Source organism: Kogia breviceps, chromosome 1 (genome assembly GCF_026419965.1).
Source record: "Kogia breviceps isolate mKogBre1 chromosome 1, mKogBre1 haplotype 1, whole genome shotgun sequence".
Taxonomy (NCBI): domain Eukaryota; kingdom Metazoa; phylum Chordata; class Mammalia; order Artiodactyla; family Physeteridae; genus Kogia; species Kogia breviceps.
Window position 1 is genome coordinate 31,587,805 of NC_081310.1, and position 27,048 is coordinate 31,614,852.

The following is a 27,048-nucleotide window of genomic DNA, read 5'->3' on the forward strand; positions in this document are numbered from 1 at the left end:
GCCATTTCAATCCCTGGAGGAATCATATGTTTCCCTGAGAAAGGTGTACTCAAGCAGCATGTGTCAACCAAAACCTGGAAGCTGCAACCAGAAATCAAGTGTCTACTGGTTTCTGACACTTCTCTTTAGAGTGACCATTTCACCATGGGCTTAAAATAATAGGAATGAAGAGAAAAGTGCAAGTGAATACATGGAACAGGACTAGGCCAAAGCCTGATCTGTCGTTTGTCTAAATGGGAAATGAAGCTCATATACGTTACCTTATGAGTCGTTTTTCCCTCTCTCCTGAATCCCATTCTCCTCTTTTCTCAAGGCTCTAGCGCCTCCAGACCCATGTCCTCCTTCCTCCAATTCAAACCTGCTCACAGGACATCTATAGATCTTAGTACAGATTTAAGATAAGGCGTTCTTCCTTGATGGTCAGTGCACTTCGATGGTCAGTGCACTTTGAAACTTTATCTCTCTTTAGGAACCCAAAGGTATTTTATCTCCTGTGAGATATTAAGAATCTGCCTTCCAATACAGGGGATGCGGGTTTGATCCCTGGTCGGGGAACTAAGAGCCCACATGCTGCAGGGTAATTAAGCCCACAAGCCGAAACTACTGAGCCACAACTAGAGAGAGGCCCGTGCACCGCAACGAAGACCCGACGCAGCCCCAAATAAATAAAAATGTTTAATTCTAAAAAAAATATCAGTTTTTAATTGGCCTTGGCCTGTTTCAGCTCCGCAATGCTGGGTAGGGACGGAGGTGACGGGACAGAAGGGGTGCGAGAGGAGGGGCTGTCCCTGCAGCACAGAGGCGGGCCTGAGGTTCGGCGACGCCCGCGCCAGGCCCCGGAGCGGGACCGCCGGGTCCGCGTCCTGCCTCCTCTCCCGCCGCTACGGGCCCCGCTCCGCCCACAGAGTCCGATGGCGGGCGGCGGCGCTGAGGGACCCGCCTGAGGGCTGTGTGACTTTTGCAGATGTGGCCGTGAACTTTTCCTTGAGGAATGGGGGTCTCCTTGACGAGGCTCAGAGATGCCTGTACCATGATGTGATGCTGGAGGACTGGGCACTTACAACTTCGCTGGGTTGTTGGCAGCAGAGGGTGGGGAGGCGCTATCTGAGCAGACTGTCTCTGATCAAGGAAGCTCACAGATCAGAATTGTTAAGGCAGGTCTGTCTCCCCAGAAGGCCAACCTCTATGAGATGTGTGGCCCGATCCTGAGTGACATTTTTCACTTGGCTGAGTACCAGGCAGCACGCTGTGGGCAGAAACTACTCGCGTGGGGCGTGTGAGAAACCATTCTATTTCAGAGCAAACCTCCATCACCAAAAGCAGCACGCTGGAGACAAACCATTGAGAAGTGATGTGAGGACAGCATTGTTTGTGAACAGCTGCAAATTCTATGTATCGAGGAAGCCCTTGACCTTTGGGGATGTCGGGAAGGACTTCCTGGGCAACTCCGGATTTCTTCACCAACAGGCCACATGCAACTGGGAGAAGTCAAAGAATGGAACTGAGTGTGAGGCTCCCTTTCCAAGGGGAAAAAAAATCATTACAATTGGGGAGACTGCCCAGAAACTTTCAGTGGCAAACACACTTGTTCAGCACCAGAGGGTCCTCAGTAGAGGAAGATGCTACACGTGCAGCGAATGTGGGAAATCATTTACCAAAAGCTCCCATCTCATTAGACATGAGAGAGTTCACGCTGGAGAAAGGCCTTATGAGTGCAGTGAGTGTGGGAAATCCTTTAGCCAAAGCTCTAACCTCATCACACATCGGAGAGTTCCCACTGAGAAAAGGCCTTACAATTTGGGGAATATGCTGAATTCTTTACCTACAGTTCCTGTCTCTTCACACACCAGACTGTTTACCCTGGATCAAGGCCTTGTTAATGCAATGAATACGATAAGGCCATTAGCCCATGGTTTTGACTCTGGAACCACAGATTTCAGAAGTAAAAAAACATCTTACACGTGCAGGGATGTACAATTTCCTTTTTCAGCATGTCAGCACTTGAGATCCCTCCTCGTGGTACTATCTGAATTGAACCTCATACATGCAAACATCTGCAAACATCCCAGGTATGTGGGAGCTGCATTGTACTTTTTAACCTGCCCAGGTCCCTTGCCAGATTTCTGTCATTGACAGTTTCGGTGGCCAAAGCTATTTCACCTCTCCCACCTGGCAGGCACTCACAGTGTACAGCATTCACCCACCACGGTGGGTTCAGGGAAAGAAACCTTGCTTTTTCCCATTCACAGGAGAGACTGTGAGAAACCTGAGCCCTCACTCCTTTCTCATTTGTTTGATGAGTTAAAGTCACTGACCTGATCATTTTTGGCCCAAAGGACTCTGCTCGTGACTTGCAAAAATGGATGACCTTATTCAGGGATATCGCTGGCCGCACATAACTCCTGTGATAGGATTTTCTAGCCATCAAGTCACCAGTCCAGGAGTAGCTTCCCCCCCATTGCTCCGGTTTGTGCAATTATAAAGGTCTCACTGTTTAAGCCACATTAAACCTTGAGGTTCCATTCACTGTATGGGATGATTTGAAAACAGTTGGGTTCTGCTGACATAAAGGAGTGATCAGCTTTTGTTGGGAATCCCACGCTTTGTGTGCCTTAAGGGCACAGTATGATAGCAGATATACCTCTCTCCATTTTGGCCTTGTTCGCATCATTGCCCAAGGCTTCCGAGGAAAGGCTACAGAGCTTTCTGGTCCTAATTTGTGGCCTGAGTGCCATATTTTCTTGGTTCGGAGGTCAGCCTGGGGAAGGAGCAATTGTTGTGACAACCTTCCTTGCTTCTGAGAGTGACATGAAATTTAGTTTATATATCCCCTGTGAACTTCAGCATTAGGGAGGAAGATATTCTCCCAGGTCCTGCAGTAGAGCCATGTGCCCTTCTGTGCAGAATTCTGTAGCGTAGCATCACTGGTTGTAAGATTATAGGGGGAATGATAATCGTCACGGAAAACATAGGATTAATAGTGGGAGGAGGGGCTTCCCTGGTGGCGCAGTGGTTGAGAGTCCGCCTGCTGATGCAGGGGACATGGGTTCGTGCCCCGGTCCGGGAAGATCCCACATGCCGCGGAGCGGCTGGGCCCGTGAGCCATGGCCGCTGAGCCTGCGCGTCCGGAGCCTGTGCTCCGAAACGGGACAGGCCACAACAGTGAGAGGCCCGCGTACCGAAAGAAAAAAAAAAGTAAAAAGAGTCACTCTGGGGACTTCCCTGGTGGCTCAGTGGTTAAGAATCTTCCTGCCAATGCAGGGGACACGGGTTCGAGCCCTGGTCCGGGAAGATCCGACATGCCGCGGAGCAACTAAGCCCGTGCGCCACAACTACTGAGCCTGCGCTCTAGAGCCCGTGAGCCACAACTACTGAGCCCGGGTGCCTAGAGCCTGTGCTCCCTAACAAGAGAAGCCACTGCAATGAGAAGCCCGTGCACTGCAACAAAGACCCAACGCAGCCAAAAATAAAAAATAAATAAATTTATTTTTTTAAAAAAGAGTCACTCTTCTCACTACCTGTTTTATTTGGGGAAATAGTTATTTTCATAAAGATGTAACATGTTAAGATACAATGAAGTTATTTTTAAATGAATAGTTTTGTTTTAGTTTCTAATATGATATTGATTTTCAAGTGTAAAAGAATTTTGAGATCAAAACCTTTGGGAGTCACTGCCCTAGACCAATCTTTCATCTGGCCTCCAGTCTCTATTACAGTTTCCTTAATAGACACTAACCCATTTATTAGTACACAAGACTAGCTTCAGGAGGATTTGGAGTGGACAGCCCCCTGCCTGGTTTGATTTGAATAGTGCAAGCCACCACTTCCCTTCTCCCCAAATATCTTCTCTGTTGACCCTCCACAGGACTTCAGATTTTCCTCATTGGTATTCTTTTGACATGTCACTTCAACGTCTCTCTTCAAATCTAAATACATGTAAGTGGTAGTCGTTGCTAGTTCCCAGTCATTAATGTATTAAAATAATGCCTTTTTAAAAAAAAATTCTTTTGGCTGCACTGTGTGGCATGTGGGATCTTATTCCCTGACCAGGGATCAAAACTGCACCCCCTGCATTGGAAGGGCGGACTCTTAACCACTGGACTGCCAGGGAGGTCCCAATACCCAACTTTTGAGTGTTGACTATGTCAAGCTTAATTCTAAACACTTTTCATGTATTATCTCATTTAATCTTATGAAGAATGAACATTTATCCTACCCTATTTTCAATGAAGAAATTTGTAGATTGATATTATTAATCAGCAAGGCCTTGAGGAACAGTGACACATACTCTAGGATATAAGGTCCCATACAGGCACATGCTACCAGGAGAAAAAGGCAGAGAACAGTCTGGAGCTTAGATGTAGTGTCCAGGATGGCTCATGGCGGGCTGCCCATCTGGCCAATGAGAGGCAGGCACCAAAGTAAGGGGAAGAGATTGAGCCCCGGCTACTTTGCTGGTTCAGCCCTGACCCTGATCTGGACCCTGACCCTGGTGGGCTTTGTTATCTTGTACAGTAAGTCCCCTACATACGAACCTTCAAGTTGCGAACTTTCAAAGATGCGAACATGCATTTGCATGTCCAATCACGTGCTCTTGTGTACCTTACTGTACAGTACTATATAGAGTACAGTAGTAGAGTATATTTATTTCAAGCCTAGGATGTCTTGAAGCAAGCATGAAAGCTGCAGGGATTTAGCTAGGACTACTGCTAAGAAGCGCCAAGCAATAACAATGGAAACAAAAGTGAAAATAACTTTTTTGGACTTACAAACAAACTGGACTTAGGGATGTGCTCTGGGAACAGAACTCGTTCATATGTAGGCGATTTACTGTATTCCACAAACCACCTCTTCTCTCCCTTGGCCCATTCTGAAATGTTATAATGCCTTTCCATTCCCCATGTGTACTAAAACATCAGAACTTAAAAAAAAATAAGCCACACAAAATTAACCTTAAAAAAATAAATTTATCTCAAGTCTGAAATAACTGATGAACAAGCATACAGCTAAATAGTACAAAGAGCAAAAATTAGAACATGAAAAATGACTTAAGACAGACAGGCATCCTTCTGACAATACTCTATGTTTACACATATTTTTAAAACACATTTTTAAAGACATTTCTCCAACATTCACAAAAGGCAAAAGCTATATTTGCAACATTTATAAATATAAGAGCTTTTTTTTTTTTTTTCGGTATGCGGGCCTCTCACTGTTGTGGCCTCTCCCGTTGTGGAGCACAGGCTCCGGACGCACAGGCCTAGCGGCCATGGCTCACGGGCTTAGTTGCTCCGCGGCATGTGGGATCTTCCCGGACCAGGGCACGAACCCGTGTCTCCTGCATCGGCAGGCGGATTCTCAACCACTGCGCCACCAGGGAAGCCCAAATATAAGAGCTTTTGAAAGCATCCAGTTTCTTTCTAAATCACTTGATTAAAATTTACACAAGTGATAGTTATCAACTCCATATTCCAAAGATATGACATAGAATTGCACGACATTCTTGTTTGATATATTACAAATTTAACTTAAAATACAGAAAAATTATCAATTCATTTTGTGTTCTGTCACATCATATTTCATTCTTTTTCTAATCAACAAGGAAAAATACACGACATATATGTATATATGCTTTTCAGAAATAAAATATCCAACTTTTATCTGTAATTTGTTCAAACCTCAGGAACTTGACAAGTACATGATTATTTGAAATAACATTGACAGTTTAAAAGTAAAAACAATTATTTAGAGGAGGGACCTTAAAATATATTTTTGGCCATAAAATCTGTGATGTAAATATCTAAGGAAGTTAATGATTCAGCATATTCTGCCTGAGCTATCACCAACTGAACGAAAAGGCTAAAAAACAGATTTGATTTTCTTTTTAAAACATTTTGTCATGGATATTTTTTAATTAATTTATTTTTGGCTGTGTTAGGTCTTCGTTGCTGCGTGAGGGCTTTCTCTAGTTGTGGTGAGCAGGGGCTACTCTTCGTTGTGGTGCACAGGCTTCTCATTGTGGTGGCTTCTCTTGTTGCAGACACAGGCTCTAGGTGCATGGGTTTCAATAGTTGTGGCTCGCGGGCTCTAAAGCACAGGCTCAGTAGTTGTGGTGCATGGGCTTAGATGCTCCGCAGGATGTGGGATCTTCCCGGACCAGGGCTTGAACCGTGTCCCCTGCCTTGGCAGGCAGATTTTTAAACACTGCGCCACCAGGGGAGTTCTAAAAACAGATTTTTTTTTTTTTTTTTGCGGTACGCGGGCCTCTCACTGCTGTGGCCTCTCCCGTTGCGGAGCACAGGCTCCGGACGCACAGGCTCAGCGGCCATGGCTCACGGGCCCAGCCGCTCCGCGGCATGTGGGATCTTCCCGGACCGGGGCACGAACCCGTGTCCCCTGCATCGGCAGGAGGATTCTCAACCACTGCGCCACCAGGGAAGTCCTAAAAACAGATTTTAAGTTCCCTGTGTCTACAAGGTAACAACCACAGTTGTTTGTTCAACTGTCCAGGGAATTTTTCTACAGCTAGATTTAAGTTCCTGTGGTACAATGATTTGGTCTATCCCCCGATGAGAGCATTTAAAATTCAAAGAAGATCTCTGAGGTCAAATTTTACACATTCATTATACGTATGAAGAAAGTGTTGCCTGATTTACAGGGAAACTAGAAACAGATCCAGGACATAGACCTGAAGTTCCAGATTCCCAGCTAAGTTCTTCTGGTAACATGCTCTCCAGGGTAAGACTCCACATAATTTACTGTCGTTTGGTTACAGAGAATGTTATAATTTCAGTATAAAGCGATATATATAGTATACCCAAATCAGAATTGTTAATTCACTTCAAGGATAGTCAAGGGAATACCTGATTGGCTTTTTGTGTTTATGTGGACATAATATAAATATTATGGCTGTTTAAATGCCATTATTCTAAAGGTATTCCCTATCAGCTTAGAAAGCCAGGACATGAACAACATTGAGATTCTCACTGTAAACAAAACACAGTGGTAGGCACTGTGGAAATGCATTTGGTCCTGTTCTCCTTACCCTGAGCATGTAAAAGAGCGGAGACTGTCCCAACAGTTTGGAGCCTATGCACATTCTGTGGTGAAGAAAAGAATCCACTCCCCCAGCACACTGAGGGAGCACAGACCTGGTCAAAGGATTCCTCAAAGAATGATAAAGATTCCATAAAGAATGATTTGCTGAATTAGAACAGACAGCATTTCAAGAGGTCTCCACTAAATGGGAATACCTAGGCTACCTGAAGTTATTACAGATTTCCTAATCTCAGGAATCTTCAAGGCAAAAGTATAAGGTGTGATACAAAAATTCATGAAAAAGTCAGTAACACATAGGATGAAATTTTCTTACTAGAAAGTTATATATTGAAGAAAAAAAAAGAGTAAAAAAAAGGTAGCGGATACAAAACTACTCTATATCAAGTTGGAGTGAAAAAATATAGTGTTAGCATTCTTACGATGAATGGGAAGGCAGAACAAAGAAGAACTTAAGGTAATGAGTCTGTGTCTGGGCTACTTCGCTTAATGAGAACACATGCCTAAGACCAAAGTTATGGGTTCCGTCTGCACACAGAAAAGTTTTTATGGCCACTGACAGTACCTGTTACAAAGTATTTTCTAACAAAATGTAAGAAATGGGAAAAATCTTAAGAGGTCATCTGGAAGTCTCATCCCAATAGTGTCATCTGGTGGGTTAGAAGTCATATTCGTAGACTGTATTCACACTGAGGGGGCTTGGACAGCTGGTCTGAACAATGGAAAGGGAGATAATTAGGAATACATTGTACACTTGGTTCCACTGGATAGTTTTATATAAACAAATTGCATGTACTCCTATGTGACTTGAAGGGATTGGACCTCCATATTATCATTTTAGAAAGCCTTCTAAGCTTCCATTTTCTACAAAAAGAACATTTACTTTGGAAAACCAAATGTCAAGAAGCTTACTTTTAGGTCAATAATATAAGATGGGACACTCATTAGATAAATGGTAGTGTTAAAATGATGTAAACAAAAGTATTTTAAGCAAAATATTGCTTAAATTAACAAGTAAGAACAGTAACTGCATAAGGAGTCATACCATAATTTTCAAGTAAGTGCCCATTCCCCACAACCTATAAACTAAGCTTTGATATTAACTTTTCCTTTCACCTCAAATTGCTGATTCTGATTGCTTGGACATCAGTATAGTTTTTGATTCTTCATCTGTGGGGCTATCAACTGGTACCTGTAGAAAGAATAAGAGGATAAAAAATTTACAGTACATATCTGGCACATGCCATTATGACAGATCCACAGGAATAAAAACAACAGCTGATGGGGTAGACGGGTTTATACTCACTCTAGGCACACATTTCTCAATAGTATAATCATAAAAATATTCACTACTTACAGCTTTAATATCGCCATTTGTAATTCCTTTATTTATATTGTGCCTTTTCAGATCGGACTTGATTAATGCTGCAAACAGAGAAGCATCAATGGAGTTACCGTAGAGTATGTATAAATATATTTTTATCTAAGCAGTACAAAATCTTTTTTGGCATTGTCAATTTTAGCACTCTACAGTACCATAATATTCCATAACATTCTTGTAGCCTGGAAAAAATAATAGTATCTCTCTAAGCCATTAACTTAATTAGCAAGTCATTCATTAGTGAACAAATACAGGATGCTAAGAACCAAGACACAAAGAGGAAAAGCACCGCTCTTTCCCTAAAGGACACTCCAGTCTAGGGAAACACTGACATGCAAACCATTATAACACTGTATAACAACTCCAATAATGCAGGCATGCACAGGGTGTAGCAGAAGTGTGGGGGAAAAGATGCAGATGTCAGAAGGAAACCAGGAAAGGCTTACCAGAGGAGATGTGTTTGAACTGAAACTTGAAAAATGAGTTGGAACTTGTCAAGCAGATAAGAGGAGAGGGGAAGGCATTGTAGGCAGGCGGAAACCAGTACATGCCAAGAGACCAGGACAGGAAGAGTACAGTCTATTCTTGGCACTAGAGGTACTTTGGGATCACTGTAACATCAAGTACAAGAGGCAGGTGGCAAGATGGGAGGCTGGGCTGCCAGGATGACATTGATTGCGTCTGAGTCGGGGAGGATATAATCAGGTCTGTGTGTTAGGGAGCTCAGTCTGGCAGCTGTGCGGGGGGGGGGATGTCATCAGAAACAAGGCTAGAGGCAGGAAGGCCAGTCAAGAGACTTTCATCCTGCTGAGAGGTGGTAAGGCCTGCATGTGTGAGAAATGGTGATATAGGGACAGGTTTCAGAGATATTTTAGAATCGAACCAATAAGACTCAGTGGTTTGAGGGACTTCCCTGGTGGTCCAGGGGTAAAGAATCCGCCTTCCAGTGCAGGGAACGCTGGTTCGATCCCTGGTTGGGGGACTAAGATCCCACATGCCGCAGGGCAACTAAGCCCGCGTGCCAGAACTACTAAGCTCATGAGCCTCAGTGAGAGAGCCCGCGTGCTGCAAACTACAGAACCCACATGCTCTGGAGCCTGTGCGCCACAACTAGAGAAGAGAAAACCTGCACACCACAACTAGAGAGAAGCCCAGAGCTGCAACGAAGAGCCCGCACACCTCAGCGAAAGCCCCGCGTGCCTCAAATAAGACCCAACGCAGCCAAAAAAAAAAATAAATAAATAATATTTTTTTAAAAAGACTCAGTGGTTTGATAGGATATAACAAATGGGGATTAGGGAGGGGGAAGTGGGTGACTTGCTTGGGCAATTGAATGGATGGAGGTCCTAGTGATTGAAACTGAAAATACAGGACGAATTGGTGTGATTGGGAAGGTGGTGAGTTCAGTTCTGCACAGGTTGAGTATAAAATACCATGGGACATCCAGGTCCAGAGATAAATAGATGATTAGACATATTGGTCTGAAATGTAAAAGCGATCAGGGTCTGGAGGTACAGATTCATGTGGTAGTTAAGGCCACAGACTGAACAAAGAGAGTGTAAAACAAGAAAAGATAAAAGTTTGTGGGTAGTCAAGTAATCTAATCAGTCATAAAGCAAAGTCAGAAAGGTGAAAGTAAAATCAGTCTTAAAAATTAGACTAGGGCTTCCCTGGTGGCGCAGTGGTTGAGAGTCCGCCTGCCGATGCAGGGGACGCGGGTTCGTGCCCCGGTCCGGGAGGATCCCACGTGCCGCGGAGCGGCTGGGCCCGTGGGCCATGGCCGCCGGGCCTGCGCGTCCGGAGCCTGTGCTCCGCGACGGGAGAGGCCACGGCGGTGAGAGGCCCGCATACCGCAAAAAAAAAAAAAAAAAAAAAAAAAAAAAAAAAAAATTAGACTAATGCTTCTTTAGAAATCCACACTACCCCTTGTAATTCTGTTCCATTACTGAAACCAATATTTTAGAAATTCAGATATTTACACTGAACTAATTGGATATATGTAAAATGGCCTTTCTGAATGCATTTAAATGATTTTAAAGTGATGTTGTGTAACAAGCTCATATTTACAAGCAGCTTGATATTAAAACATCATGCTTTAAATTGCAGCAATGATCGATATTGGCTGATCCACTCGACATTGTTGTACGATCCACCAAATCAAAGAGCCTACTCATTTTTTGTAGGGGGAAACTGTGGATTTCTTTACCATTAATATTAATCATAGAATTCAGAAACACTGTGAAGTGTTTAGAGACACTTTTTTCAATGGACATAAATGGGCTAAGGAGCATATATAATAGACTTTACAGAGAGCTGTCAATACTGGAAAAGCAGAATGCACTGCATTTAAAGGGTAATTCCCCTGTCAAAACAAGACCTGCCAACAATTCTCAAAAAATGTAAAAAGAGGGCTTCCCTGGTGGCGCAGTGGTTGGGAATCCGCCTGCCGATGCGGGGGACACGGGTTCGTGCCCCGGTCCGGGAAGATCCCACATGCCGCAGAGCGGCTGGGCCCGTGAGCCATGGCCGCTGAGCCTGCGCGTCCGGAGCCTGTGCTTCGCAACGGGAGAGGCCACAACAGTGAGAGGCCCGCATATCACAAAAAAAAAAAAAAAAAAAAAAAAAAAGTAAAAAGAAAAGGTACCACCTTCACCAAACCTCAGGAATTTCCCAGCCTTCTTTCCTCTGTCTGAACAAATAACTACTGGATATAAATCCATCACCTCTCTCCAGTAAAATATTCAACAGATGAGAGACAATAATTAGCATTTTTAGGTGGCAAAAGTATCAATGTAAAACTACTTTTAAAGATCTTTTTTTCACTTAATTAATTTTCTGTACTTCACCTGTTTGAATTAACATTTATGAATCTTACTATAAGATAATGTGAAAAGAGAACACAAAACTGTTCCCTTTTTTGGTGCAACAGAAACACTCTATTTGATAGGTAGGTGTTACCTCCCCAGAAATTAAGAACAAATATGGAATTATTTATGACAGATCAGTAGGTAAGACAGTTAATGTATTAAATTACATACATTCAGTTACAAAACATTCAGTTTTGTATGCTTTGTTTTACTAACTGAAGAGAATAAGAGGAAAACACTTCCATGGTAGGATGTTTTTCTTTGAGGAAATGGTACATTTAGTCCCTTTGAGTGTAATGAATGAATGATAGTGACCTTAGGTGGTTGTGTATTTCCAAAATAAGTGCTTAACACTGGTGAGCACTTATCGTATTGGGGGTTTCAAAAAGAATGATCAGGTATTCAACGAATATAAAAAGAAGCCTTGATTCATAGCTTTCTGTTAGTTTCTATCCTTGAATCAAGTTATAGCAGATCAAAAAAAATAATCCCTCTTCAAGTCTCCATGGCTTCTGTCTCTCATGTTGACAAGGGGACTCAGAAAGAAATTAACAAAGTGAAATAACAGTTGAGGCCAACATGGGCCTGGAAGCACTACTGGATATAAATCTTGCTTTTTTTTTTTTTTTTTTTTTTTTGGTCATGCCCCACAGCTTGTGGGATCTGTGTTCCCTAACCAGAGATCAAACCTGGGTCCCAGCAGTGAAAGCTCAGAGTCCTACACACCGGACTGCCAGGGAATTCCCTATAAATCTTGCTTCGAAATTCATCCTTACGCCCGTGTGCCTGGATAAACTATGGATAAAAGTCCTTTTACATGCTCTTTTTCTGGAGAATGGGCACTATTCTCTTTCCTGCCCATGTCCATTCTGACTAGACCTAAGAAGAACTGGCAAATAATTCCACACGCTATTTCCACCACCACCATTTGACTTCTTCCCATGGTTACCACATTATAATAATAGCCTGGGACTTCCCTGGCGGTCCAGTGGTTAAGATTTCACCTTCCAATGCAAGGGGTGTGGGTTCGATCCCTGGTTGGGGAGCTAAGATCCCACATGCCTCACAGCCAAGAAAAACAAAACATAAAACAGAAGCAAAAATTCAATGAAGACTTTAAAAATGGTCCACATCAAAAAAATCTTAAGGGGACTCCCCTGGAAGTCCAGTGTTGAGAATCTGCCTTCCAATGCAGGGGACATGAGTTTGATCCCTGGGCAGGGAACTAAGATCCCACATGCCACAGGGCAACTAAGTCCATGTGCCGCAACTATTGAGCACACAAGCCATGGGCCACAACTAGAGAGAATCCAGTGTGCTGCAACAAAGAGCCTGCACGCCACAGCGGAGGATCCTGCATGCCGCAACTAAGACCCGATGCAGCCAAAAAGAAAAAAAAAAAAAAAAAAAAAAGCAGCCTATGTGATACATGATCAGGCATGTCCTAGGTGCCAGACACTATACTAGGAGCTTTTCATCAACCATCTCAGTTAATCCTCACAGCAACCCCCTAAGGCAGGCTTTTGTTGTTGTTGTTGTTTATTTTCTATTCGTTGCTCTAGGGATTGCACTGTGCATCCTTAATTTATCACAATCTTCTTAGACTTTATATAGAATTACTTCAAGAAAGATGTAGAAATCTTGCAATAGTATAGTTGCATTTCCCCCTTTCTTTTTTCTATTTTTACCATATTTATATTACATCTATATACATTTTTTGAGATACAATTCACATATCATAACATTTACCCCTTTAATAATTCAGTGTTTTCAAAATTATATTCAAAAAATTGTATAACCATCATAAAGCAGGCATTTAATACCCTATTATATAAATGAGAAAGGGAGGATGTGAGAGGTTGAGTAACTTTTCAAAGTCACACAGCTAGTGAGCAGCAGAATCAGAACTTGAGGCCAGGTCTGTCCATTCCAGGGCATTACTGACACTTGTTACAATGGTTTTGTTTTCCATGCATAGTAACTGCATTGAATTTGAAACCTGAAAAATGAATTCATAGATTCATATCCTTGAAGGAAACAATAATATCCTGCTTTTTTCTTTTTTCTTTTTGCAGTACGTGGGCCTCTCACTGTTGTGGCCTCTCCTGTTGCAGAGCACAGGGTCCGGACGCACAGGCTCAGCGGCCATGGCTCACGGGCCCAGCCGCTCGGCGGCATGTGGGATCCTCCTGGACTGGGGCACGAACCCGTGTCCCCTGCATCGGCAGGCAGACTCTCAACCGCTGCGCCACCAGGGAAGGCCATATCCTGCTTTTTATCTCATTTTTTTCTTGAGTTCTGTCAAGCCTTGAGAAGCAATATAAATGAAAATTAAATATAAAGACAACATGACACAAGTACTTTGGCAGGCAAATTCCCTAATTTACCTGTTAAAATGATGCCTACAAACATCCAAACACAGAGGAAAATGTTCCCTGTCCTAGGACCATAGTCTGATGTGAGCTTTCCTTGCGCCAATGTGAATAAAATTCCAAATATCTAAAATAAAGTAAGAGATATATTTTTATTGTTTGCTTCTTTAAAACAAATATAATGGTTTCCCCAGAACTTTTCTTAACTATTTTATTCATATGATTTGGCTTCTAGAAACATGCACTGTAAGGTGGAATTTTTAAAACAAAAACTATGGTCAAACTCATTATCCACTAGACTATTTGGTAAACTAATGGCCTCAGATTTAAGAGAAATCAGAGGTTTACCTGTGCAGCAGCATTAAGAAGACCAGATGAAGTACCTTCAGACTCAGGGTAAGTGATTTCAACAGCAAATTCAAAACCCAAGGGGAGGTAACCAGTCATGAAGAAACTAAGAAAATAAATCCAAAATCACAGAAAGAATCATTAAAAGGACAATATCACACACTGATGCAATTGGTTAACTTCTCAGACCTATTCTAATTATCAAGTAAGTGAATGTTTTGAGGTTGGTATGTGAAAGGAAGGCACTATTATGATTCACCAATTAACCCAAGGACATGAGAACTGAGACGCAAAACCATGAACTAGAAAGCAAAAGTTTCTAATTTTTTTTCCTGAGAAAAATTTACCCCAAGTTTTCTAAGTCAGTTGTCTTTCTAGCCAAGTAAAGTTACTTGGATTAAGTAAGGCTTATCCACTTTTCACCTAGAGTATAGCAAAAAAATAATTTTAAGCTAATTTTTTATAGTTGTAAAGAATTACACATTGACATGCACAAGACAGATTCTTAAGGTTTAAAATATTAAAGAACTTTTGAGCAATTATACTCCAATAAAGACGTTAAACAAATAAAAATTTAAAAATAAAATATTAAAGAACTTTTGGATGAACTTAAAAAAATTAAAAACCACAGTAGTAGTACTTCAGAATTACAACAGCATGCTATCATTCCTCCTAAACACATGTGATGCTTACCCAAGCAACCCTCCAGTGACAAACACGATGATAATGTGTCCAAGGTTTAGTGTGAAAGTAAATATAACCATTCCAACAAAAGACAAAATGTAAACTGTCAAAGTAGTATGTCTAAAACAAAAGCAACAAAATTGTTAGTATTTTGTCTGATTTTCTTAGGCACATAAAAATCATGTCTAGCCATGCTCTGTCCATACAGTAATAAATCCTTCAGATTTCAAGATTAACCGCTTCTTATCTATGGAAAATGTTTCCACCAAGGCATGGACTTGAAAGATTAAATTTAATTTTCAACAGCAACAGACAACAAAACTCACATCATATCCAATGCTCAGACAAGAAGGAAAACTCATAAGGATAAAATCATTTTTGTGCCACCAGATGGGATAGTTCCCTATCCATATTTCAAGATACAGATCAAATTCCACCTCTTCCAAAATGCTTTTCCTAACCACTGCAGCTTACAAGAGTCTCCTTTCTTCCAAACTCCCCAATCATTTTCTATCTACATAATTGGCACTTGACATCTATTTTAGTCTGTTATATTATTATTAAACTTTACATATGTGAACACCTTATTTTTCCCAACTAGACTGCAAAGGTCCTAAGGACAGGGATCAAATATTACTTCCCACGATTCCTAGCTAAGAGTGATGCACATAACAGGAATTTGGTGAATGAATGGCAGTTATCCTGAGAAGAAAGCCAGGGCAACAAAGAACATTTCTATGCCAATCCAGCTTCCTAATTATAAAATGGACCAAAGACTATTAATAAATATAAATCCTTTACATATGCTCCCTTCATCTACAAATTTAATGGGTTTTACTCTCAGCTACCATTACGTAATAATGAAGCCACAGTAAGTGCTGTCTTAAATTACACGAGAACTATCTCGGAGAATTTCAAGATCAGCAGTACTTTGAAAGGGTTTAGATAACGGTATCAAATATATCTTAGGCCTTGAAAGGCACAGAGGACATAGTTCCATTACTTCATTCATTCATAGTTCCATTCATTCATTTCTCCCAAACAGATGGGAAGTTTGTCTGTTAAGAAAGGTAGCTATTCTTCTTTTTTTTTTTGAAATATAGCTATTCTTTTAAGGCCCAGCGCAGAAGATGCTGCCTCTGAAACCCCTTTCTCAGTCTCCTAGTTGGTATTACTCACTTTTTCTTTTGTATTAGCGTTTTTCTGGTTCCATATAGATGTATAATTAATATAGCATCTTCATATTATGTATTACAGTATTATAATTAAGTGGAACTACAGTTTGGGGGCATTTTAGCCAAAAACTTTTTACCAAAAAGCCTTTTGATAGGAAAGAACAACTTTTTATTTGTTTGTTTTTAAGTTCATAACATGAGAAAAGAGCAATATAAAGTCTCTGCCAGAAGTCAAATGTTTCTCAGAAAGGGCCCTTTTTAGAATAGAAATGATCCATTCCGAAGAGGTATATATGAGTTTTATTAGAGGGGAGGAGAGTTCATAAGGTATCCAAGTTCTCAAAGTTGAAATAAACATGACCGATAAGATAATACACAGACTACTGTATTCAGAAGGGAAAAAAAAAAAAAAGAAGTTAAGGGAACCTAAGAGTGTCTAGAATCCAAGTATTTTAGTAATAATAACACTTTGTAAATTTCTTAAAATAAAAAGTAAAGGCTCCTTTAAAACCAAAATACCTTAGGTCGTACACCATACATTTGCCTACTTTCACTTACTTGTATGTTTTGGTATAATCCAGCCATAAACCACAAAGAATAGAGCCCACCATTCCAGCTAATACTAGCGTTAGCCCAATCCTTCCAGCATTCACTTCTTCGCCCTTAAAATTTTTTTCAAAAGAAGTTGATGAGATACTTCTAATTCAAACAGATCCTTCACATTCCAATACCTTCTCAAAGTCAATGGAAATAGCAGATATAATTAAGCGTACAATACAACATGAAGAATTCAGTACATGTGTTAAGGTGAATGGGGTAGAGGCAGGTAAAGCACATATTAAAGGACATTGTACATTAAAACAGAAAAAAAACCCTGATATATGGGAGAAATCAAAAAGGGAATTTTTCTTGATCTTCCATGGTTAGAAGTACAGTAATTTTTGTTAGAATTCTTAAGTAATTCACAGATGTCTGAAAAGGAAGTTAAGCTGATAGCTTTTACATACTACAACTGCATTCTCCTTTCAAAAGCAAAGAGAGATCAGAGCTTGATATTTATGTCTTAATATTTGTGTTGGTTTCTTTCAAAGTTTGTTCTTTATCTTTTTTCATATAATCAGTCACACAATCTCTTTAAAAAAAATTTTAAAAAGAGTGAGGTACTGTCAAAGCAATAATGACTTCTGCTTTCCATGTTGTTTTATAAACTGGATTAAATGTATTCTCAGTGAAAACAAATATAAATCTTTTACGGCAACAAGGTCACAAATCTTTAGCCTTATGATCATGCTAACAGGAATTATATTGCTAAAGAAAAATTCTTGGCCAGGCATGCAACACAATATAGGCAGAAGCTTACCTCGTAATATGTCAGTATAATTTGATTTAATAATGTTGAGACTGAATAAAATGCTCCAGTCATGATACCTACAATAAATAAAGAGAAAACTATCAATGTACCATGTACTAGTTCATAAAGTAATATGGAACACTCTGTGACAGTTGTGAAAATATAATGTCTTCTTAAGACAGTTGACAGAAAAAATTAAGACCTCTTGCTATTCCCTTTCAGGATGTGGACTGATCAACGCTAACACCTAAACTTACTAGAGATTGTGATTGTAAAATTCTGTCATTACATCATTTACTATTATTTAGATTCAGACATATGGACCAGAAATCACAGTCCTATGCATAACACTGTATAACATTAACTTGTGTAGGCGCTTCCTGAGCGCCTACACAAGTTAATGAACGTTAAAGCATTACGACAGAATCCCTCTTACAGAGATCTCACCCTTGCATCAAAGACTTATAAGGCAATTAGTAAGACAATGTTAATTAAAGAATACTTAAAAAGGAAAAATAAAAACAGCTGGTTATCAGGAATCATATGACTAGGTTTGAATCATGGAGTTTCTTCACATATGTTGTGTAACTTTAGGTCTAAGTCTTTTAACCTAACTGAAATTTAAGTTTATTGTTTTTCTATTATTAAATATTTCAAGCATACAAAATAGTACAGAGACTAATTTAACAAATACCCTTACTCATCACCCTCTTGCTAAACATTAACATTTTGCCATCTTTGCTGTAGATTCATTTTTTTAGACCTTCCTTAATCCTATTCTTCCTCAGAGGTAATCCCCATCCTGATCTTGGTGTTTATCATTGTAGATATTATAACATGTGTATCAATACACAACAGTTAGAATTATTCTGCATGTATTTAAACTGTATATAAATAATACGGTATTCGTATCCATCTGCAATTTGCTCATATCACTCAATATCATGGTTTTGAGATTTAACCATGTTGATACTTTTAGTTCTAGCTCATCAGTTTTCTCTGGTGTATAATAGTACATTGTGTGAATATACTTCCATTTAATTATCTCTTGTCCTAAGTCAATAGACATGTTAAGGCTTTTTCCAGTTTTTTTCTATTTAAAACAATGTTGCAATAAATACTATGTTTTTGTTCTTATGTATAAGGGTTTCTCTAAGTATGTACCTAGGAGTAAAACTTCTACTTTCTAGATATAGCCAAACTACTCTTCAAAATGGGTGTGCCAGTTTACATAGTAAGTCCCCTACATACGAAGGAGTTCCGTTCCGAGAGCGCGTTCGTTAAGCCCAATTTGTTCGTGCGTTCAACAGAGTTAGCCTAGGTACCCAAGTAACACAATCAGCTACATAGTACTGTACTGTAATGGGTTTATAATACTTTTCACACAAATAATAGATGAAAAACAAAAAATAAAGAAAACACTTTTAATCTTACAGTGCAGTACCTTCAAAAGTACAGTAGTACAGTACAACAGCTGACATACAGGGGCTGGCAACAAGTGAACAGACTAGAAGAGTTACTGACTGGAGGAGGGAGAGGAGGTGGGAGACGGTAGAGCTGAAGGACTGTCAGCAATAGGAGATGGAGGGCAAGCTGCAGTTTCACTCACGCCTGACGCTGATGGAATGCACGTTTGCATCTTTGAAAGTTCACAACTTGAAGGTTCATATGTAGGGGACTTGCTGTACTACCGACAGAGTTCCTTTACTCTACATCCTTGCCAAATTTGTTTGCACCAGATTAAAAAATTTTTTTCTTTTTTTTGCCAATTTGAATGTGTGGGATATTGTATCTTACTTTGGTTTTGATTTGAATTTCCTCAATTACTAGTAAGGTTGAGCATCATACATGAGCAATATACACACACAAACATATAAATGTCTTCTGATTTCCCCAGACTGTTTGCTCTTTTCTTAGTGATTAGTAGGGGTCACTTTTATATTGTGGCTACAAAGCCTTTGTTGGTTATATGCATTGCAGACATTTTCTCATAGCCCATGTCACGTCTTTTTAGAAAATATCATTATTTTAATGTACATATTTATCAATCTTTTTATTTAGGGTTTATGTTTTTTGCATTAGGAAATTCTTTTAAGAATACTAAAGATGGTTCCCTTCCCTTCCCTTTATTGCTTCTAAAAACATTAAAGTTCTGGGGACTTCCCTGGAGGTTCAGTGGTTAAGACTCCACGCTTCCACTGCAGGAGGCACGGGTTCAATCCCTGCCCCGGTCAGGAACTAAGATCCCGCATGCTGTGCCGCGTGGCCAAAAAATAATAATAATAATAATAATAAAGTTCTGATTTTTACCCTTTGATCTTTAATCCACAATTCATTCTCTAATTTCACCTTATTTTTCCTCTATGGCTAATGGATTGTCCCAGGACAATTTACTATGTAGATTCTCTTCTAAAAATATCAAGTTTTCACATATGCATAATGTTCTAGTCATCACAGCTGTCTGCAAATATTCTAGTTTTTCTCTATCCAGGCACTTAGTAGCATGGCCATATGACTTTAAAGGTGAGTAAAAGTGATACTTCTCATTTCCTACCTGAGTAATCATGGAGACATGTGCCTGGATCCCTGAGTAATTTGCTGCCTACTCACAGTGAACAGTGCCAATGTAGCATTGGCAAGAAATAAACTTTTTTTTTTTTTGGGGGGGGGTTTATTTATTTTTTTAACATCTTTATTGGAGTATAATTGTTTTACAATAGTGTGTTAGTTTTTCCTTTACAACAAACTGAATCAGTTATACATATACATATGTTCCCATATCTCTTCCCTCTTGCATCACCCTCTCTCCCACCCTCCCTATCCCACCCCTGTAGGTGGTCACAAAGCACAGAGGTGATCTCCCTGTGCTATGCAGCAGCTTCCCACTAGCTATCTAATTTACATTTGATAGTGTATATATGTCCCTGCCACTCTCTCACTTCGTCACAGCCCACCCTTCCCCCTCCCCATATCCTCAAGTCCATGCTCGAGTAAGTCTGTGTTTTATTCCCGTCCTACCACTAATCTAGAAATAAACTTTTGATGTGTTTGGCCACTAAGATTTTTTTTTGGTGGGGTTTCACTGCTGTAATGCAACCTAGCCTATGCCAACTGATACACAGCGCCAGGTCCCTGGGCTCTCTATTCCGTTCCAGTGATCTAATCGTCTATCCCTTACTAATACATGACATCTTGATTACCACAGCTTTATAAGTCTTGATATCTGAGAATTAGTTCCTTATCAAAATTACCATTGTTGTTCTTGACCCTTACTTATCTCACAGTAATTTCAGAATTAGCCAAGTTTTATTACAAACCTGCTTAAGTTGGAGATTGCAAGATGAGGCCTAGGTCTAAAGATCTTATCAAAACCCCCTGGGTAACTAGCCTTTGTTACTCACTTCCCACTGAGTTCAGGAATGCATAAGGGACCCAGCTAGGTTAGCCGGAGGAGGTCAAGGAAAAGAAAGGAGGCCTGTGCTGAGGCTTGAGTGTACTCTACTGCACTGAACCCTACGGTGATCTCAAATCTATTCCAGACCTCAGTGAGGATAGCCAGAATCTGGAGAAAGAATTATAATAGCAAAGAATACTGTTAGCTGAGTCTAGAGTACGGTATTTGTCTGAGTTTCAGATAGCAAGTAACTACAGATGGGGACAGTAGTGAGGGATCATGCTTTCTCCAAATAGTCCTAACTCCAAAAAAAAAAAAAAAGTTTCTTGGTTTATTTGGTTCCTGAGATTTGCACACTAAAAAATCCTGAAAACCTGTCCTAGGAGTGTAGTGCCTACCCAGACTATCCCACATACAAGTCTGCTCCAATCTTTTGTCTATAATACTAGGCATGGAGGGGGACAGGTACAATTCCAAAAGGTGTGATATGATTCTCACTCATTCAGACATTATGTTCCCTAACTATGCACCCCTTTGGTGACAAATATCAAGTCAAGAAACTTCTCCAACTGTCCTGGGGAATATTATTGAACTCTCCACAGGGTTTCCCAACTCCCTCTTTCTAATTCCTTCAACAAGTAAACTCTGTTCAGTTTCTGAAGGCTGTGTCTGTGTCTGGCCTTTCCATCAGTCCAAATCCATAATTGGCATTTGTTAATGCAGTGGTCCTGTAAGGTTAATTGGCATTATTACAATCTCGAGTCTTCCAAAAACATGGTATAGCCCTCCACCACTTAGTTGAGGTCTTCTCTTATGTCTTTCAATGTTTTATAATTTTATAATTTATAAAGTTATTTTTTAACATTTAAGTATAGCTGATTTATATTAAGTTATTTTTGGTAGATTTATTCCTACGCATCTTATACTTTTGGTTGCTATTATAAAAGGTATCTTTTTATAAGAATGCAATTGATATTTTCATATTGTTAGGTATCTCATAATCTTTCTGGACCCATCCTTATTAGTTCTAACAGAGTCTGTAGGTTCTCTTGAATTATTTTGTAGACCATGGGGCTAGCAAAAACATTTTCTGTAAAAGACCAGGTAGTAAATATTTTAGCTTTGCAGGCTGTATGGTCCCTGATGTGGCTACTCTGCTGCTCTTGTAGTTCAAAAGCAACCATACACAATACGTAAGCCAACAAAACTTTATAAAAACCGGCAATGGCCGGATTTGGCTCCTAAGACAGTTTGCTGACCTCTGGTATATATAATCATATTATCTGCGAATAATAGCATCTTTTTTCTTTCCAATTCATATATTTTTCGTTTTTCCTGTATTAGTGGGCCAGCCAGGACTTTCAGTTGGATGTTGAATAGAAGTGGTGACAATAGGCATCCTTGTTTTAAGGATACCTCTTATTGATTTTTTTTTTTTTTTTTTTTTTTTGCGGTATGCGGGCCTCTCACTGTTGTGGCCTCTCCCGCTGCGGAGCACAGGCTCCGGACGCGCAGGCTCAGCGGCCATGGCTCACGGGCCCAGTTGTTCCGCGGCATGTGGGATCCTCCCGGACCAGGGCACGAACCCATGTCTCCTGCATCGGCAGGCGGATTCTCAACCACTGCGCCACCAGGGAAGCCCCTCTTATTGATTTTTAAGGGTAATGTTCCTAAGGTTTTGCCTTTGGAATGATGTTGGTTATAGGGTTTTTGTAGATGAACTTTATCAGGTTCAGAAAGTTCATTTTTCTCACAATTGGCTAAGAGTCTTTAACCAATGGGTACTGTATTCTATCAAATGCTTTTTCCTCAGCCATTGGGTAAATTTTCCTCTTTGATCTCTTACTGTGGTCATTTATATGCATACATTTCTAGTACTAAATCATTTCTCACTCCTGACATAAACCCAACTTTGTCAGGATGCACTATTATTTTTATAAATAGCTGGATTAGGTTTTCTAATATTTTATTTTGGATTTTTACATCTAGGTTCATAGGTAAAACTGGCCTATAATTTTTCTCTTATACTGTCCCTGTCTGATTTTGATATCAAGGTTATACTAGCCTCACAAATAAATTGTAGATGATAACAAGTAAGTTGCAGGTGGTAACAGTGATTCCTTCCAGGGAGTGGAAGGAATCCCCAGTGGGGATAGAGATGGGAGAACACTGACTTTTCATTGTATGTCCTTTGTACCTTTTAAATTCTATACAAATAAAATTTAGAATTAAGAAATGAGAACTCAGGGGACTTCCCTGATGGTCCAGTGGTTAAGACTCCATGCTCCCAATGCAGGGGGCCCTGGTTTGATCCTTGGTCAGGGAACCAGATCCCGCATGCCACAACTAAGAGCCCACATGCTGCAACTAAAGGATTCCCACATGCCGCAAGTAAAGATCCCTCACGTTGCAATGAAAATCCCGTACGTGGCAACAAAGATCCCACGTGCCACAACTAAGACCGGGCACGGGGACTTCCTTGGCATCACAGTGGTTAAGAATCCGCCTGCCAATGCAGGGGACATGGGTTCAATCCCTGATCTGGGAAGATCCCACATGCAACAGAGCAACTAAGCTTGTGCGCCACAACAGCTGAGCCTGCATGCTGCAACTACTGAAGCCTGCGCACCTAGAGCCCATGCTCCGCAGCAAGAGAAGCCACCGCCATGAGAAGCCTGCACAGAGCAATGAAGACCCAATGCAGTCAAAAAAAAAAAAAAAAAAAAAAAAAGACCTGGCACAGCCAAATAAATAAGTATTTAAATATATTTTTAAAAAAAGAAAAAGAAATGAGAACTCAGAGTCTTTATTTTTAAAATAAGTATAATAATCTTTCTATCTCAAAAAGTTAGCTGAAATAATATATGTGGAAGTCCTTTACAAATTTCAAACAACTAAACAAATTTTTACCTAATTATTTATGCATAATCAGGTGCTAAATAATGTGCTATCAAACACATAAAAGCTCCACAGAAATCAGAATATTCAGAGATGGTACCATCTAAGGCCCTTGCTCATGCCATTACCCTCTTGCCCCTTGTCTATCCAAATCTAACCTGTCCTTCAAGGCCAGCCTCAACCACCATCTTTGCTGTGATGCCCTCTGCCATCCACACCCCTTCCTTTCTTGTATATTGTCCCAATTATGTATTCTGAAGGCCTTTCGCATGTACTTGCCATACAACTTCTCTTATGTTGTTACCTTTCTGATAAATAACTTTTACACTATTGTTTACTTTTCAGAGGTTTACATTATCTCCTCAATTGAATTATAATTATTTCAGGGTGGAAATCATATATCATGCTTCTTTCTAATCCACAAAGCATCTAGGGCACTATTATACATTTAGTAGATACATGATAATTACTGGTAGGATAAATGAACAAATGAATGAATAATACAATGAACAATAAGTGAGGTAAATGTTAAGCTAGCTCTTATAGGACTGCTTAAGGAAAAAAAGAACACATTTCAGGTAAAAGAAATAATGGCACAAAATGTATTACAGAGATGAGAATTAACAGTGTATATGCATGTGAAGGCATGTTTGTATGTCTGCGTATGTGACACAGGGTTGGTTATAAATTTGGCTAAAAGAGAATTTTGTATTGGGAAACAATGAGGTATAAAAGAAGGAAAGAAGCCACCTTAAATGATAGGCTAAAGAAATGAATTTGCTCTACTAGATAACAGTGAGCCACTATATTTTCTCTACTTCCTAGTTATGAATTTCAGGTTTAAGCTAAGCAGTGGAGATAACCAAAATTAAGAAAAGGAACTGAAGTATTTAATCATGAGATGATATAACATCTGGTATTTGCTTTAAAATATTCTAGGGAATTCCCTGGCTGTCCAGTGGTTAGGACTCTGCACTTTCACTGCCAAGGGCCTGGGTTTGATCCCTGGTTTGGGAACTAAGATCCCACAAGCTGCAGTGTGGCCAAAGCCAAAAAATAAAAATAAAATAAAAAGGTAAAATATTCCAGAAAAAAAGCAGAGGAAATAAAAGCAAGATTGGTGAACTGTTGGTAATTGTTGAAGCTGGGTGATGATGCGTACTTAGGAATTCATTAAATTAAATGTTCTACTTTTGTGTTTAATAATTTCCACTAAGAAAAAGGGTGGGGGGAATTAATCCCAGTAAAAGGGTAAGAGTTTAGGTCACAGCATAATTTGTTACAACTTACAAAACAATTATGTACTCCTGTGTGCACTGCTCCCCCCCAAAATATAAAGAAAAGAATAGCAGTGAGTGACTTCTGAAGGCAAGTAAGACAGAAATAGGGGGTATTGGTTAATAAACAGTGTTAATATAAGGACAAAAGAATACTCTGTCAGAAAACCCTGAAGGGAACACAATGTGTTGGTGCCTGCAGTCAAAGCTACAGTGTTAGGAGGAATATCTGTCTGCTATGCTGAAAGACCTAGAAGGATGAGACTTTGATAGAGTAGTCAAAATAGATGACAGTTTACATGGGGTCAAAGAAAGGAATCATTGATGACATTTTCCATATGCTTACGGTGGTCAGAACTATAATTTATAAAGGACCAAAAACACCCTGGGAGAACTCACAAAAGAAGACAGTGTTGGCAGACAGCAGAAACAAGAACTACAATCCTGCAGCCTGTGGAACGAAAACCACATTCACAGAAAGATAGACAAAATGAAAAGGCAGAGTACTTTGTACCAGATGAAGGAACAAGATAAAACCCCAGAAAAACAATTAAATGAAGTGAAGGCAGGCAACCTTCCAGAAAAAGAATTCAGAATAATGATAGTGAAGATGATCCAGGACCTTGGAAAAAGAATGGAGATCAAGAAGATGCAAGAAATGTTTAACAAGGACCTAGAAGAGTTAAAGAACAAATACCTAGAAGAATTAAAGAACAAACAGAGATGACAATACAATAATTGAAATGAAAAATACACTAGAAGGAATAAATAGCAGAATAATTGAGGCAGAAGAACAGATAAGTGACCTGGAAGACAGAATGGTGGAATTCACTGCTGCAGAACAGAATGAAGAAAAAAGAATGAAAACAAATGAAGACAGTCTAAGAGACCTGTGGGACAACATTAAATGCACCAACATTCACATTATAGGGGGCCCAGAAGGAGAAGGGAGAAAGAAAGGACCTGAGAAAATATTTGAAGAGATTATAGTCAAAAACCTCCCTAACATGGGAAAGGAAATAGCCACCCAAGTCCAGGAAGCACAGAGAGTCCCAGGCAGGATAAACCCAAAGAGAAACATGCCAAGACACAAAGTAATCAAACTGACAAAAATTAAAGACAAAGAAAAATTATTAAAAGCAACAAGGGAAAAATGACAAATAACATACAAGGGAACTCCCATAAGGTTAACAATTGATTTCTCAGCAGAAACTCTACAAGCCAGAAGGCTTGTATATATCAAATATATCAAGCCAGTGGCATGATATATTTAAAGTGATGAAAGGGAAGAACCTACAACCAAGATTACTCTACCCGACAAGGATCTCATTCAGATTTGACAGAGAAATCAAAAGCTTCACAGACAAGGAAAGGCTCAGAAAATTCAGCACCACCAAACCAGCTCTACAACAAATGCTAAAGGAACTTCTCTAAGTGTGAAACACAAAAGACAAAAAGGACCTACAAAAACAAACCCCAAACAATTAAGAAAATGGTCATAGGAACATACATATCGATAATTACCTTAAATGTGAATGGATTAAGTGCTCCAACAAAAAGGCACAGGCTCACTGAATGGATACAAAAACAAGACCCATATATATGCTATCTACAAGAGATCCACTTCAGACCTAGGGACACATACAGACTGAAACTGAGGGAATGGAAAAAGATATTCCATGTAAATGGAAATCGAAAGAAAGCTGGAGTAACAATACTCATATCAGATAAAATAGACTTTAAAATAAACAATGTTACAAGAGACAAGGAAAGACACTACATGATGATCAAGGGATCAATCCAAGAAGAAGACATAACAATTATAAATATATACGCACCCAAAGAGGAGCACCTCAATACATAAGGCAAATGCTAACAGTTATAAAAGAGGAAATCGTGAGTAACACAATAAAAGTGTGGGACTTTAATAACACCTTACTTACACCAATGGACACATCATCCAGACAGAAAATTAATAAGGAAACAAAAGCTTTAAATTACACAATAGACCAGATAGATTTAATTGATATTTATAGGACATTCCATCCCAAAACTGCAGATTCCACTTTCTTAAGTGCACACGGAACATTCTCCAGGATAGATGACATCCTGGGTCACAAATCAAGCCTCGGTAAATTTAAGAAAATTGAAATCATATCAAGAATCTTTTCCGAACACAATGCTAAGAGATTAGAAATCAATTACAGGGGAAAAACCATAAAAACTACAAACACATGGAGGCTAA

At 39.8% G+C, this 27,048-nt stretch overlaps 1 protein-coding gene across 1 annotated transcript in view; it reads right to left on the minus strand.

Annotated features, from left to right (window-relative positions):
* Positions 1-5,927: 5,927 nt before the first annotated feature.
* The window catches only part of FLVCR1 (FLVCR choline and heme transporter 1), a 39,380-nt gene continuing 18,259 nt past the window's right edge, over positions 5,928-27,048 (minus strand). Inside the window, exons 4-11 of the mRNA XM_059073397.2 lie at positions 17,244-17,311; positions 16,442-16,545; positions 14,718-14,828; positions 14,025-14,130; positions 13,692-13,803; positions 8,414-8,481; positions 8,173-8,248; positions 5,928-7,768 (exon numbers count right to left, since the gene is read on the minus strand). Of these exons, the coding sequence (XP_058929380.1) occupies positions 8,174-8,248; positions 8,414-8,481; positions 13,692-13,803; positions 14,025-14,130; positions 14,718-14,828; positions 16,442-16,545; positions 17,244-17,311 (644 nt within the window). The 3' untranslated portion in view covers positions 5,928-7,768; position 8,173. The remainder of the gene's footprint in view (positions 7,769-8,172; positions 8,249-8,413; positions 8,482-13,691; positions 13,804-14,024; positions 14,131-14,717; positions 14,829-16,441; positions 16,546-17,243; positions 17,312-27,048) is intronic.